General features: G+C 45.1%; 1 protein-coding gene across 12 annotated transcripts in view; it reads right to left on the minus strand.

Annotated features, from left to right (window-relative positions):
- Positions 1–13,148, minus strand: part of LOC140385160 (protein MTSS 1-like) — a 206,332-nt gene that overhangs the window by 176,211 nt on the left and 16,973 nt on the right. For all 12 annotated transcript variants that reach the window (XM_072467025.1, XM_072467018.1, XM_072467017.1 and 9 more), the window contains exon 3: positions 2,153–2,226. In XM_072467025.1, the coding sequence (XP_072323126.1) occupies positions 2,153–2,226 (74 nt within the window). The remainder of the gene's footprint in view (positions 1–2,152; positions 2,227–13,148) is intronic.

Here is a 13,148-nt window from a genome sequence, read left to right on the forward strand (position 1 = left end):
TTTTAACTGGCTACGGTTGAGTGGGTAAATAGTCTAAAAGGCGTAGCCATAAACAGTGGGAAACAATTAAAGACACACTTCAAAATATTCAACAAAAATACATTCCATGAAAAACCAAATTCAGCAAGAAAGATCCAATTGTGGCTGACTAGAGAAGTTAAGGATAGAATTAGGTTAAAAGAAGTTAGAATTAAATTAAAAGAATAGTAGCATTACTGAGGAGAAGGAGGATTTTACAAAACAGCAAAGGGCCGCCAAAAAGTTGATATAAAAAAGAAAAAATAGAATGAGAGCAAACTAGTGAGGAATATAAAAGGATTGTCAGAGTGTTTTCAAGTATATTGTTTTCAAGTATATGAAAAGGAAGAAAGAAGCTTAAGAGAGCTTTTCCCTTAGAAAGTCAGGAGAAATAAGAATTGGGAATGACAAAATGGCAGAGATAGCTAAATATTTTGTGCCTGTCGTCACAAACATGAGTTGCGTACCAGAACGTTCTGGAGAACTCTTAGTTCTGACAATTCCCCAGGACCTGATGGCCTATATCTAGGGTTCAAAATGATGGCGCTGCAAAGATATTACTGTGCTGACTCCAACACTTTATTGATAATCATGAGAAGATAGCATGATAATTTGGCTGGCTTAGATTAATCTCGTCTTTTGTGGATGGATACAAGTGGGTTACCTTCCACGTGACGATAAATGTAAATATGCCAGCTCTGTCGAACAATCTGTCTGGAGAGTGACCAGCTAAATGTGGTCTTTGACATTTCACCTGTCATATTTGCAGAGGCAACAGCCGTCGTGGCCTGTGCAGTCACTGCTTAATGTTGTGTACATGAACTTAACTGACTCAACATTGCTGTCTGAAAAGCAATAACTTACGAGGCCAAGTAGGTTACTTTTCACTTATTTTTCTCACACGGGTACGGCAGGCAAACAGAAGGGATTAATGTTGAAATACCTTTATCTTCGATGTAGATCTCGATAATTACAAGTGTTTTTGCTACAATGACAAATTTGGATATCATATTGAATTTTAGTTTTGCAGTTTAAGTCTATACACAAATCTAAATTTCCTATAGTCCTTGGCTAAATTAAAACTCACTGGTCCAAGGGTCAGCATGTAAAACTATCTGCGCAAGTAATTTGCCCCCTCCCCGCACAACCCCAACAAGTGTCTCCAGATGACTGACAGCATTAATAACACAGTCATTTTCTACACCAACATAAAAGGAATATGCCAAGGCTGTCCCTTTGCCAATATCATCCATTGCAGCTGCTCATACAATAAGCTTTTCAGCCTAGAAAAGAACAGAAGGGACTTCAAAATAAAATTTGGTTAAAATGTCTATTATAATGCACAACACAAGGAGGTTTGACTTTGTGAATATACTGATTTCGGAGGACATTTTATTTTGCAGCCTTCTGGACCAAGTTCAACAATTACAGACCATTTTGACTCCGTTTTTTGGGGGGTCTTTTTTTGCCATATGCCAGTCTGAATTTCGTTTTTCATATTTTTGCTTTCGGAGAGAGCATGTTATGCCATTCACATTCACTCTGAATAAGTGCTCTTATGAAAAACTACAACCATTACTACACCCGTTGTCCCATGACACGGTTGCCATTTAATCACTCCCACTTTCTACCCTATCCTAAACCTTCCTTTATGTTCTTCCTTCCCCTATTCCTTTTCAACTGCATAAAACCCATCACATTTCTGCCTTCCTTCCAGTTCGGAGTCATATTGGAGTCCAAAACATGAACTATGATTCTCTCTCTCCACAGATGCTTCTAGACCTCAGTATTTCCAGCACTTCGTTTTTATTTCAATAATATGTCTTTTTAATCCATAATCAGAACATCACCACAGTTTTTCTACAACACATTCTATTCATTTCTTGGAGCAAATAATGAGAAAACAAATCCATGTGTAGTTGCAGTAACCAACCAAAAATCAATCTATACGAGGAACGGAGCATTAAACTCATTGTTGTCCCTTAAGTTTATAATTTAAAGGTTGGTGTGTGGCAGTACCAAAGCATTAATTTCATGGGTTACACATTGAAAGTATTATCCAAATGCAACCCAACTGGAAACAAAGTCACCCAGTTAGAGTCTTGCAGTAGCCACTAAAGGTAGGACTACTTACCACGGGTATTTGTAGCCATATCTGCCACTTTCTGAAAGGCATCCAAAAAGGCCGCAGCAGCCATCACCGTTGTCCTATAACAGAAATAAAAATGTGAAGACTGCTAATAAATGAGGTTTCTTTCTTTCTTTCTTTCTTTATTTAAAATAGTTCCATTGGTTAGATGTATGCCAGCTCTGTCGAGCAATCTGCCTGGAGAGTGACCAGCTAAGGGGTTAGATATTCCTCATTAGTGCTGGGGCACAAGTGGTGCTTGGCAATATCAGCTAAAAGGAATGAATGAAAAATCATACATACCCGTGTGCCCGATTTTGCGATAAGAGCTTTACCATGCCAAGTTCTCCAATCTAGTACTGAAGAGTAATCCATCCAAACCAATTTTAAGAGAGTTGCCAGTTTGAGAATGCTGGAAGATTATTACTAGTGAATGGGTTAGCCACTCTTTGCTTTGCAGTCTAATGTCCACTTACACAAATAGAGATACTAAATATCTTCCCTGAGAACCTCTGCACTATTTCCCCAGATAATCCCAATCTTCTCAGCTATGTACAATTGATCATCCTAAACTGAAAGTTTAAATCAAAACTGTTCAGCAAAAACATAAAAGTTGGTTCAAGTATAATGTTGAGTTGTAAATAGGTAGTTGTTCCAAGTATAAAGCCCACAGGGGAAACAAAATGCATCTGCCTGCTCAAATCAAGATTAGGAACCTAGGTGAGACTTTGCTTAGAGAAGGCTCATCAGATTAGTACGGAAGGAATAAAATGCACGAAAACTTTCCCTGGCTGTGTTTCATAGCTGGAAAACATCAAGAGGTGCATACTAATGCCCAACTTGCAAAGGTCTGCTCGGTTTACCAAGAATTGCATGAATTATATATATGTTCCGATCAGGCTGCCTGTTTCTGAGGTGAAAGACGATTCATTGAATTCCTTCAAGCAAGAATTAGGCTTGTTTCTGATTGAGGTGCACATCACCTTGTACAGTCATGTGCTTTTGTACAACATTAATCAGAGCTAGAGTGGTCACCCAGACTAACTGCAAACATCAATAAGGTGGACAGAGGAACCGTTCAATTTTTTTTTCCTTTGGGGCCTGGGTTAATCAAACTATTTTTCCAGCTCTCCCAGGAGATGACATGGCTTTTGAATGAGTGGAGAATGCATCCATTGTGATGCACAACACATCACAATTATCTGGAACAGGCTGTATTGGCCAATGGTCTTATCCTGTCAATTATTGTTCAGATGTTCAACAAGTTAATATTTGCTTTCAACATAAGGCTTGCATGGTAATTTATTTAAACAAAAGCATTTCAGATATAAATAACTATTTTAAAATGTGGTTTTCACTATTCTGTCTGCATGCCCAAGATAAGGGCACCTCTAATACGTACAGAAATAAGAGCACACAGCGTTAAGTGTAAATTACAAGGAAACTGAATTAAACTGTTTTGACATTCATTTACTCAGACTAAGAGTGTTTTTTTTATACTGTCCAAATATTCTTCACCAAATAATGACATCATGGTCAGGCGGGCAATGAACAAAGAAACAACTGGTGCATGTAAAAATGTATGGCAGTTGTCATGGGTGATTTTAATCTACATGTCGATTGGTCAAACCAGGCCGGTCAAGGCAGCCTTGAAGAGGAATTCATAGAATGTAACCACGACAGTTTCCTCAAACAGAATGTAATGGAATCTACAGGGAGCAAGCTATCTTAGATCTGGTCTGTGTAATGAAACAGGAATAATTAATGATCTCGTAGTTAGGGTGAGAAGGTAAAATCTAATACCAATGTCTTGTGCTTAAACAAAGGAGAGTACAATGGGATTAGGGAGGAGTTGGCGAAGGTAGACTGGGAGCAAAGACTTTTAGGGACAATTGAGGAACAGTGGAAGACGTTTAAAGCAAGTCTTCACAGTGCTCAGCAAAAGTATAATACCGATGAAGAGGAAGAACTGTAGGAAAAGAGATAATCAACCATGGATATCTAAGGAAATAAAGGAAGGTATCAAATTGAAAGAAAAGGCATACAAAGTGGCAAAGATTAGTGGGAAACTAGAGGATTGGGAAATCTTTAAAGGTCAACAGAAAGCCACAAAAAAAAGCTATAAAGAAAAGTAAGATAGATTATGAGAGTAAACTAGCTCAGTATATAAAAAGATACCAAATGTTTCTACAAATATAAAACTAAAAAGAGTGGCTAGGGTAAACATTAGTTCCTCAGAGGATGAGAAGGGGGATTAAATAATAGGAAATAAGGAAATGGCCAAGGCACTGAACAGGTATTTTGTGTTGGTCTTCACAGTGGAAGACACAAATAGCATGCCAATAATTGGTGACAAGGAGGCTACGGCAGGTGAGGATCTAAAAATGATTATTTCTAAGGAGGTAGTGTTGGGCAAGCTAATGGAGTTACAGGTAGTATGTCTCCTGGCCCTGATGGAATGCATCCCAGGGTATTAAAAGAGATGGCGGGGGAAATAACAAATGTGCTTGTGGTAAATTACCAACATTCGCTGGACTCTGGGGGGGTTTGTAAAATAGCAAATGTGATGCCACTGTTTAAAAAAAAGAGGTAGACAAAAGGTGGGTTACTATAGGCCGGTTAGCTTAACTTCTGTAGTGGGGAAAATGCTTGAATCAATCATCAAGGAAGAAATAGCGAGACATCTGGATAGAACTTATCCCATTGGGCAGACGCAGCATGGGTTTATGAAAGGCAGGTCATGTTTAACTAATTTATTGGAATTCTTCGAGGACATTACAAGTGCGGTGGACAACAGGGAAACAGTGGATATGGTGCATCTGTGTAGCCACCTAAAATGGCTGATTCCCGATTAATTTGTCCAAAACCCGATATAAAATGGCTAACCGAAAAGACTGATGGGAAAAGCAGCCAACAGGACAAAAACGGACAGCTGCAGACAGAATAGCGTATTCGGCTCTGGGGAAGTCGGCCCAGACCGATACATGCGACCATTAGCAGCACATCAACACAGACATCTGCAGTTTAATCGGCTATCCCCGGGAACAATTGCAACATATTAGCAATTGAATGCCGGGCCAGACCTCTCGGCGCCTGCAGTGGCCGAAACAAAGGCAGGTGAATGACCACCCCCCGATCAAGGAATCGCCCCATTATTGGAGCATATCGAACCCAGTGATTGGGAACAAGTCCAATCACTTGGGACTCAGGGTCAAGGGCCGCCCCAAGAGGCGGGAAGCCCCTGGGCCCTGTAAATTGAGGGGCCAAGTTCAGATCTCTTTCTCTCTCTCCCTTCTTCTCCTGCACGCAACCTTCGCAAGAACATAGACCAGAAACTGTAAGTTTGGCTCCAGCGATCGCTACCCGATAGAGACTCCTAGCCATCGATCCGTATCAGCCTTTTGAATCCCGCAGGCCAGACCCATTTCGATAAACCATTCGTTTCCCTGACCTGGTGGGCCATCCCCAAAAGTTAAGTATTGGGCAGTAGTGGTAGGTAGCGATATAGAAAGTAGGATTATTGTGTAAGTATTTATTGCTGTACATAATAAATGACCGCTGATTTCAATCTTACTAAGCGGTGTGCTGACTTATTAATCATAACTCGAGCTTGAACCACGTGGCGGTATCCGAAAGATACCTGGCGACTCGTGAGCAAAGATGACATAATTAGAGCTAATAAAACTAAGGCTAATAAGAGCAACATCTGGCTATGGTGTATCTGGATTTCCAGAAGGCATTCGACAAGGTACTGCACAAAAGGCTGCTGCATAAGATAAGGGTGCACAGCATTACAGATAATGTATTAGCATGGATAGAGGATTGGTTAACTAACAGAAAACAAACAATGAGGATAAATAGGTGTTTTTCTGGTTGGCGATCAGTGGCTAGTGGTGTCTCAGAGATCAGTTTTGGGGCTATAGTTATTCACAATTTACACAGATGATTTGGAGTTGGGGACCAAGTGTAATGTGTCAAAGTTCGCAGATGACACTAAGAGGAGTGGGTAGAGCAAAGTGTGCAGAGGACACTGAAAGTCTGCAGAGGGATATAGATAGTTTAAGTGAATGAGCAAGAGTCTGGCAGATGGAGTACAATGTTGGTAAATACGAGGTCATCTATTTTGATAGGAATAACAGCAAAATTTATGGTAAAAAATTGCAGCATGCTGCTTTGCAGAGGGACCTGGATGTCCTTGTGCATAAATCGCAAAACGTTGGTTTGCAGGTGCAGCACGTAATTAAGAAGCCAAATGGAATTTTGTCCTTCATTGGTAGAGAGATGGACTTTAAAAACAGTGAGGTTATATTGCAGCTGTATAGGGTGCTGGTGGGGCCATATCTGGAGTACGGTGTACAGTTTTGGTTTCCTTACTTGAGAAAAGATGTACTGCTACTGCAGGGGGTCCAGAGGAGATTCACTTGGTTGATTCCAGAATTGAGAGGATTGCTTTATGAGGAGAGACTGAGTAGACTGGGACCATACACATTGGAATTTAGAAGAATGAAGGGGGATCTGATAGAAATATATAAAATTCTGAAGTAGTTAAGATAGAAGCAGTGAGGTTGTTTCCACTGGCGGGTGGAACTCAAAATAGGGGGCATAGTCTCAAAATAAGGGGGAGCAGATTTAGGACTGAGTTGAGGAGGAATTTCTTCACCCAAAGGGTTATAAATCTGTGGAATTCCCTTACAGTGAAGCAGTTAAGGCTACCTCGTTGAATGATTTTAAAGCAAAGATAGATAAAGGGTTATGGTGAGCGAGCGGGTAAGTGGAGCTGAGTCCAAAAAAGATCAGCCATGATCTTATTGAATGGCAGAGCAGGCTCGAGGGGTCAAATGGCCCACTCCTGCTCCTAGTTCTTATGTTCTGAAGCCGCACCAGAGTTGTGTCCAACTGATCCCCTTGCCAAAAGAGGGTCAAGAGTTCCTGAGTCAAGTCATTTCCATTCAAATGAGTTAGCTAACTAGACCTGAAGAATAATATCTGCAAACACTGTAGAATACATAAAATATTGCATACTAAGGGGCATGCATGTGACCATGATGTCAATAAACCAGTGCAGTTTAGCATTTCAAGCATTCACAATTTAATCCTTGTACAATAGTTTAACAATTGTGATTTTCCGATGCAGGGAAACTCATTTGGCCAGGCTAATTCTCGGGGACGTAGTAGCGTAGTGGTATTGTCACTGGACTAGTAGTCCAGAGATCCAGAGTCATGCTCTGGGAGCCCAGGTTCGAATCCCGCCTTAACAGATGGTGAAATCTGAATTCAATAAAAATTTGGGATTAAAAGTCTAAATGTCACCATGAAACCCATCTGGTTCACTAATGTTCTTTAGGGAAGGAAATCTGTTGTCCTTACCCGATCTGGCCTACATGTGACCTTAGACCCACAGCAATGTGATCGATTCTTAATTGCCTTCAGGGATCGGCAATAAATGCTGGCCCACCCAGTGACGCCCACATCCCATAGACGAATGAAAAAAAATGCTACACAAGCCAAGACTCTATAACTGACAGAAGGGCAGACATCTTCCTCCCTTAGTGCTGCAGGTAGCAAAGATTTGTGATGGAAGCTGGCCATACTTCTTCCCTAGTATACGCCAATGTCTGCCATTAAATTGGGTAAGGAAATAACAGAGCAAATTGACCAATTTCAAGCACAATTCCTCAGATAATAAAAATCTTTATTAGTGTCACAAGTAGGCTTACATTAACACTGCAATGAAGTTACTGTGAAAATTCCCTAGTCGCCACACTACGGCGCCTGTTCGGGTACACCGAGGCAGAATTCAGAATGCCCAATTCACCTCACAATCAAGTCTTTTGGGACTTGTGGGAGGAAACCGCAGCACCCGGAGGAAACCCACGCAGACATGGGGAGAACATGCAGACTCCGCAGGCAGTGACCCAAGCCAGGAATTGAACCCAGGTCCCTGGCTCTGTGAAGCAACAGTACTAACCACTATGCTATGCCACCTGTTGAAACAGTCTCAATGCCTTGGATCCATTCTCCTTCCATAAGTGCAAGCCATTCAGAAAAGAGTTGCCAGCTGTTACAAAAAAAAGCATTAAAATAGTGCTGTCCAAGAATGGATAGATAGAAATGTGAGCTATCTTCCTTAATCCATGTGTAATATTAAATCTCAAGCTTTCTTTTCACCACAGTGGAACTAAGAATTTGTAATTATTTTTTTTTATTGATCCTAGAAAGACTGGAAAGTCACAAAATTAATAGGAACTGGAGTGTTCGGATTTCTTTGGTGGGGAAAAAGCAGAAATACGCACGTTCATGGAGTCAAGGGCTCTTTGAGTTGAGCACTCTGATGTTCCCAAGAATGTCGCTCCAAAATTGTGAGCAGCACCTCCTCCTTGTTCCACATATATCCAATTCAACAAGATTGGTCCATCTAGCGGGAGTTCCCAATTGAAATTCTGCGATCGAGCAACGATCAGGATTCATAGGAGGGATGCAGCTTCTTCGGCCCAAATTCTAGCTATTATCCTCCTCAAACTTAGCACGTTTCCCTTGACCGGAAATATCATTATTTCCTTTTCGCCCACCTTATACACAACCGCCACAACTTTGGAAAGGCAGATGCATGGACTGCAGCAAGGGTCAATTTAGAGGCCTCATTTGAGAGAATTTTAATCTCCAGGAGTGAACTGTAAAATCTTTGAAATTATCTACTCGGTCACCTGAAACGTTGGTCCCTGAAAATAGCAAGTTGACTAGTTATTTTCTAGTCCTGCCGGAACATGACAACTTGAGCCATGGGTACGGAGGAAAGCACACACAAGTGTATACTTAAAGGAAAAGTATAAATGACTGTGTCCAGATATACCTGTAAGGGTAAAACATCTATTAAGTATTTTATGTAAGGGACTTCCGGGTGCGGCAATGACCAGTTGAGTCGCATGTTTCAGCACCTCCCGTTCGAACGGACTTTTGGGCTCTAGATAGGAGCCCCAACGGCAATTTAAACGGCCAAAATCACTGTGCGGTAAACTAGAAGGGAATCCCCCCGGACACACATGGAAAAAGGAGGATAGCGGCCGGATTGCAGAAGATCCTCTGGAGCAGCGGCAAGGAAGGGAAGCTCGAAGCAAGATGGCGATGGAAGGTGGCCGTTTGTTATGGGGCCCGGAGCAACAAGAGTTCCTGCGGCGCTGTGTGGAAGAGCTGAAGAAGGAGTTGAAGAAGGAGGTGTTGGCCCCGATATTACAGGCGATTGAAGGGCTAAAGGAGGAGCAGAGGACCCAGGAGTTGGAGCTTCGGGTCGTGAAGGCAAAGACTGCTGAAAACGAAGATGAAGTACAGGGCCTGGTGGTGAAGACAGAGACGCACGAGGCACAGCACAAAAGGTGTGTGGAGAGGCTGGAAGCACTAGAGAATAATTCGAGGAGGAAGAATTTAAGAGTCTTGGGTCTTCACGAAGGCGCAGAGGGGGCGGACGTCGGGGCATATGTAAGCACGATGCTTCACTCGCTAATGGGATCGGAGGCCCCGACGGGCCCTTTGGAGGTGGAGGGAGCCTATCGAGTTTTGGCACGAAGACCAAGGGCTGGAGAAATACCTCGAGATATAGTGGTGAGGTTTCTCCGCTACAACGACAGAGAGACGGTCCTCAGATGGGCGAAGAAAACTCGGAGCTGTCGGTGGGAAAACGCGGTGATCCGCGTATACCAGGATTGGAGTGCTGAGGTGGCGAGAAGGAGGGCAAGTTTCAATCGGGCTAAGGCGGTGCTTCACAAAAAGAAGGTTCAATTTGGAATGTTGCAACCAGCAAGACTGTGGGTCACACACCAAGGGAAGCACCACTACTTTGAGACGGCAGAAGAGGCGTGGACATTCATTGTGGACGAGAAGCTGGAATAGTCTGGCGAGAGAAAGAGCTTCTGGGATAAAGTGGTGGGGTGATTATGTGAGGCGAGGAAGGGGAAGGGGGGGGGGGGGGAAAAAGAGATGATTTTTCAATTTGTTAATTTTTCAATCCTGTAACCTTTCTCTCTTCCCCTCGTTTGGGTGGGGGGGGGGGGGGAGAGAGAGAGAGAGAGAGAGTATGAGGAACTGTGGGCGCCGGTGGGAAGGAAAGGGGAAGGAGAAGGGAAATGCGCCATCAGGGGCGGGGCCGAGTGGGAAACGCGGGCTTTGCTCCCGCGCTATGGTAATTGTGGCGGGAACAGGGACGCAGGAAGGAGGGGGCCTCGCACAGTGAGGGGCCAAGGGCAAAGGGGGAAGCAGAGGTCAGCCAGAGTTCGCTGACTTCTGGGAGCAACATGGGGGGTGCTACTACGCTAGAGGGGGATCTTGCAGGGGGGGGTAACTGGGTTGCTGCTGCTAAGGAGAAGGGGGAGCTGTTACGGGACTGGGTGGTCGAGACGGGGGGGGGGGGGGGGGGGGGGGACACCGTCGGTGGGATATACAGGTACGTGGGAACCGGGTGAGGAGCTGGGTTAAAAAAGGGGATGGCTAGTCGGCAAGGGGGGGGGGGTAAAGAGCCCCCCAACCCGGCTGATCACGTGGAACGTGAGAGGGCTAAACGGGCAGATTAAAAGGGCATGGGTACTCGCACACCTAAAGAAATTAAAGGCAGATGTGGTTATGTTGCAGGAGACGCACCTGAAACTGATAAGACCAGGTCAGACTACGTAGAGGATGGGTGGGCCAGGTGTTTCATTCGGGTTTGGATGCAAAGAATAGGGGGGTGGCTATCTTAGTGGGGAAACGGATACTGTTTGAGGCAAAGACCATAGTGGTGGATAGTGGGGGTAGATATGTGATGGTGAATGGCAGATTGCAAGGGGAGGCGGTGGTTCTGGTAAACGTATACGCCCCGAACTGGGATGATGCAAACTTTATGAGGCGTATGTTGGGGCGTATCCCGGACCTGGAGGCGGGAAGGTTGGTAATGGGGGGAGACTTCAATACGGTGCTTGATCCAGGGCTGGACCGGTCGAGGTCCAGGACCGGGAGGAGGCCAGCAGCGGCCAGGGTGCTCAAGGACTTCATGGAGCAGATGGGAGGAGTAGACCCCTGGAGATTTATTAGGCCTAGGAGTAAGGAGTTCTCATTTTTCTCCCATGTTCACAAGGTATATTCACGGATAGACTTTTTTGTTTTTGGAAGGGCACTGATTCCGAAGGTGACAGGGACGGAGTATACGGCCATAGCCATTTCGGACCGCGCTCCACATTGGGTAGACCTGGAGGTAGGAGAGGAAAAACAGCACCCACTCTGGAGAATGGATATGGGCTTATTGGCGGATGAGGGGGTATGTCTAAGGGCGAGGGGGTGTATCGAAAGGTACTTGGAGCTTAATGACAACGGAGAGGTTTAGGTGGGAGTGGTCTGGGAGGCGCTGAAGACGGTGGTCAGAGGGGAACTGATATCCATAAGGGCACATAAAGGGAAGCAAGAGGGTAAAGAAAGGGAGCGATTGTTGAGAGAACTTCTGAGGGTGGACAGGCAATATGCAGAGGCACCGGAGGAGGAACTGTACAGGGAAAGACAAAGGTTACATGTGGAATTTGACCTGCTGACCACGGGTAAGACGGAGGCACAGTGGAGGAGGGCACAGGGTGTACAGTATGAGTATGGAGAGAAGGCGAGTCGGCTACTGGCCCACCAATTGAGGAAGAGGGGAGCGGCGAGGGAGATAGGTGGGGTGAGAGATGAAGAGGGAGAGATGGAACAGGGAGCGGAGAGAGTGAACGGGGTGTTCAAGGCATTCTATGAGAGGTTATATAAGGCTCAGCCCGTGGAAGGGAAGGAGGGAATGATGTGTTTCCTGGGTCAGCTGGAATTCCCGAAGGTGGAGCAGCAGGAGAGGGCGGGACTGGGAGCACAGATTGAGATGGAGGAGGTGGTAAAGGGGATTGGGAGCATGCAGGCAGGGAAGGCCCCGGGACCGGATGGGTTCCCAGTGGAATTTTATAGTAAATATATGGACCTACTGGCCCCGCTTTTGACGAGAACCTTTAATGAGGCCAGGGAAAGGGGGAAGTTGCCCCCGACTATGTCAGAGGCGACGATATTGTTACTTTTGAAGAAGGAAAAAGACCCGCTGCAGTGTGGATCCTACAGGCCCATTTCCCTTTTGAACGTAGATGCTAAGCTCCTGGCCAAGGTGATGGCGACGAGGATAGAGGATTGTGTCCCGGGGGTGGTCCACGAGGATCAAACTGGGTTTGTTAAGGGGAGACAGCTGAACACGAACATACGGAGGCTGCTAGGGGTGATGATGATGCCCCCACCAGAGGGGGAGGCAGAGATAGTGGTGGCGATGGACGCCGAGAAAGCATTCGACAGAGTGGAGTGGGACTATCTGTGGGAAGTGTTGAGGAGATTTGGTTTTGGGGAAGGGTTTATAGGATGGGCACAGCTGCTATATGGGGCCCCGGTGGCAAGTGTGATCACGAACAGGCAGAGGTCTGACTACTTCTGTCTTTATAGAGGGACGAGGCAGGGGTGCCCCCTGTCTCCGTTACTGTTTGCATTGGCAATTGAGCCACTGGCCATAGCACGGAGGGGCTCTAGGGAGTGGAGGGGAGTACTCAGGGGAGGAGAAGAACACCGGGTATCATTGTATGCAGATGATCTATTGCTGTATGTCGTGGACCCAGTGGAGGGGATGCCTGAGATAATGTGGACACTCAGGGAGTTTGGGGAATTCTCGGGGTACAAATTGAACATGGGGAAGAGTGAGTTGTTTGTGGTGCATCCGGGGGAGCAGAGCAGGGGAATAGATGATTTACCGCTGAGGAGGGTAACAAGAGATTTCTGGTACTTCGGGATCCAGATAGCCAGGAACTGGGGAACCCTACATAGGCTTAATTTAACACGATTGGTGGAACAGATGGAGAAGGATTTTAAGAGATGGGACATGGTGTCCCTGTCACTGGTGGGCAGGGTGCAGGCGGTCAAAATGGTAGTCCTCCTGAGATTTCTTTTCGTGTTCCAGTGCCTCCCGGTGATGGTTACGAGAGCTTTTTTC

This window comes from Scyliorhinus torazame, chromosome 11, assembly GCF_047496885.1.
Source record: "Scyliorhinus torazame isolate Kashiwa2021f chromosome 11, sScyTor2.1, whole genome shotgun sequence".
NCBI classification, from domain to species: Eukaryota; Metazoa; Chordata; class Chondrichthyes; order Carcharhiniformes; family Scyliorhinidae; genus Scyliorhinus; species Scyliorhinus torazame.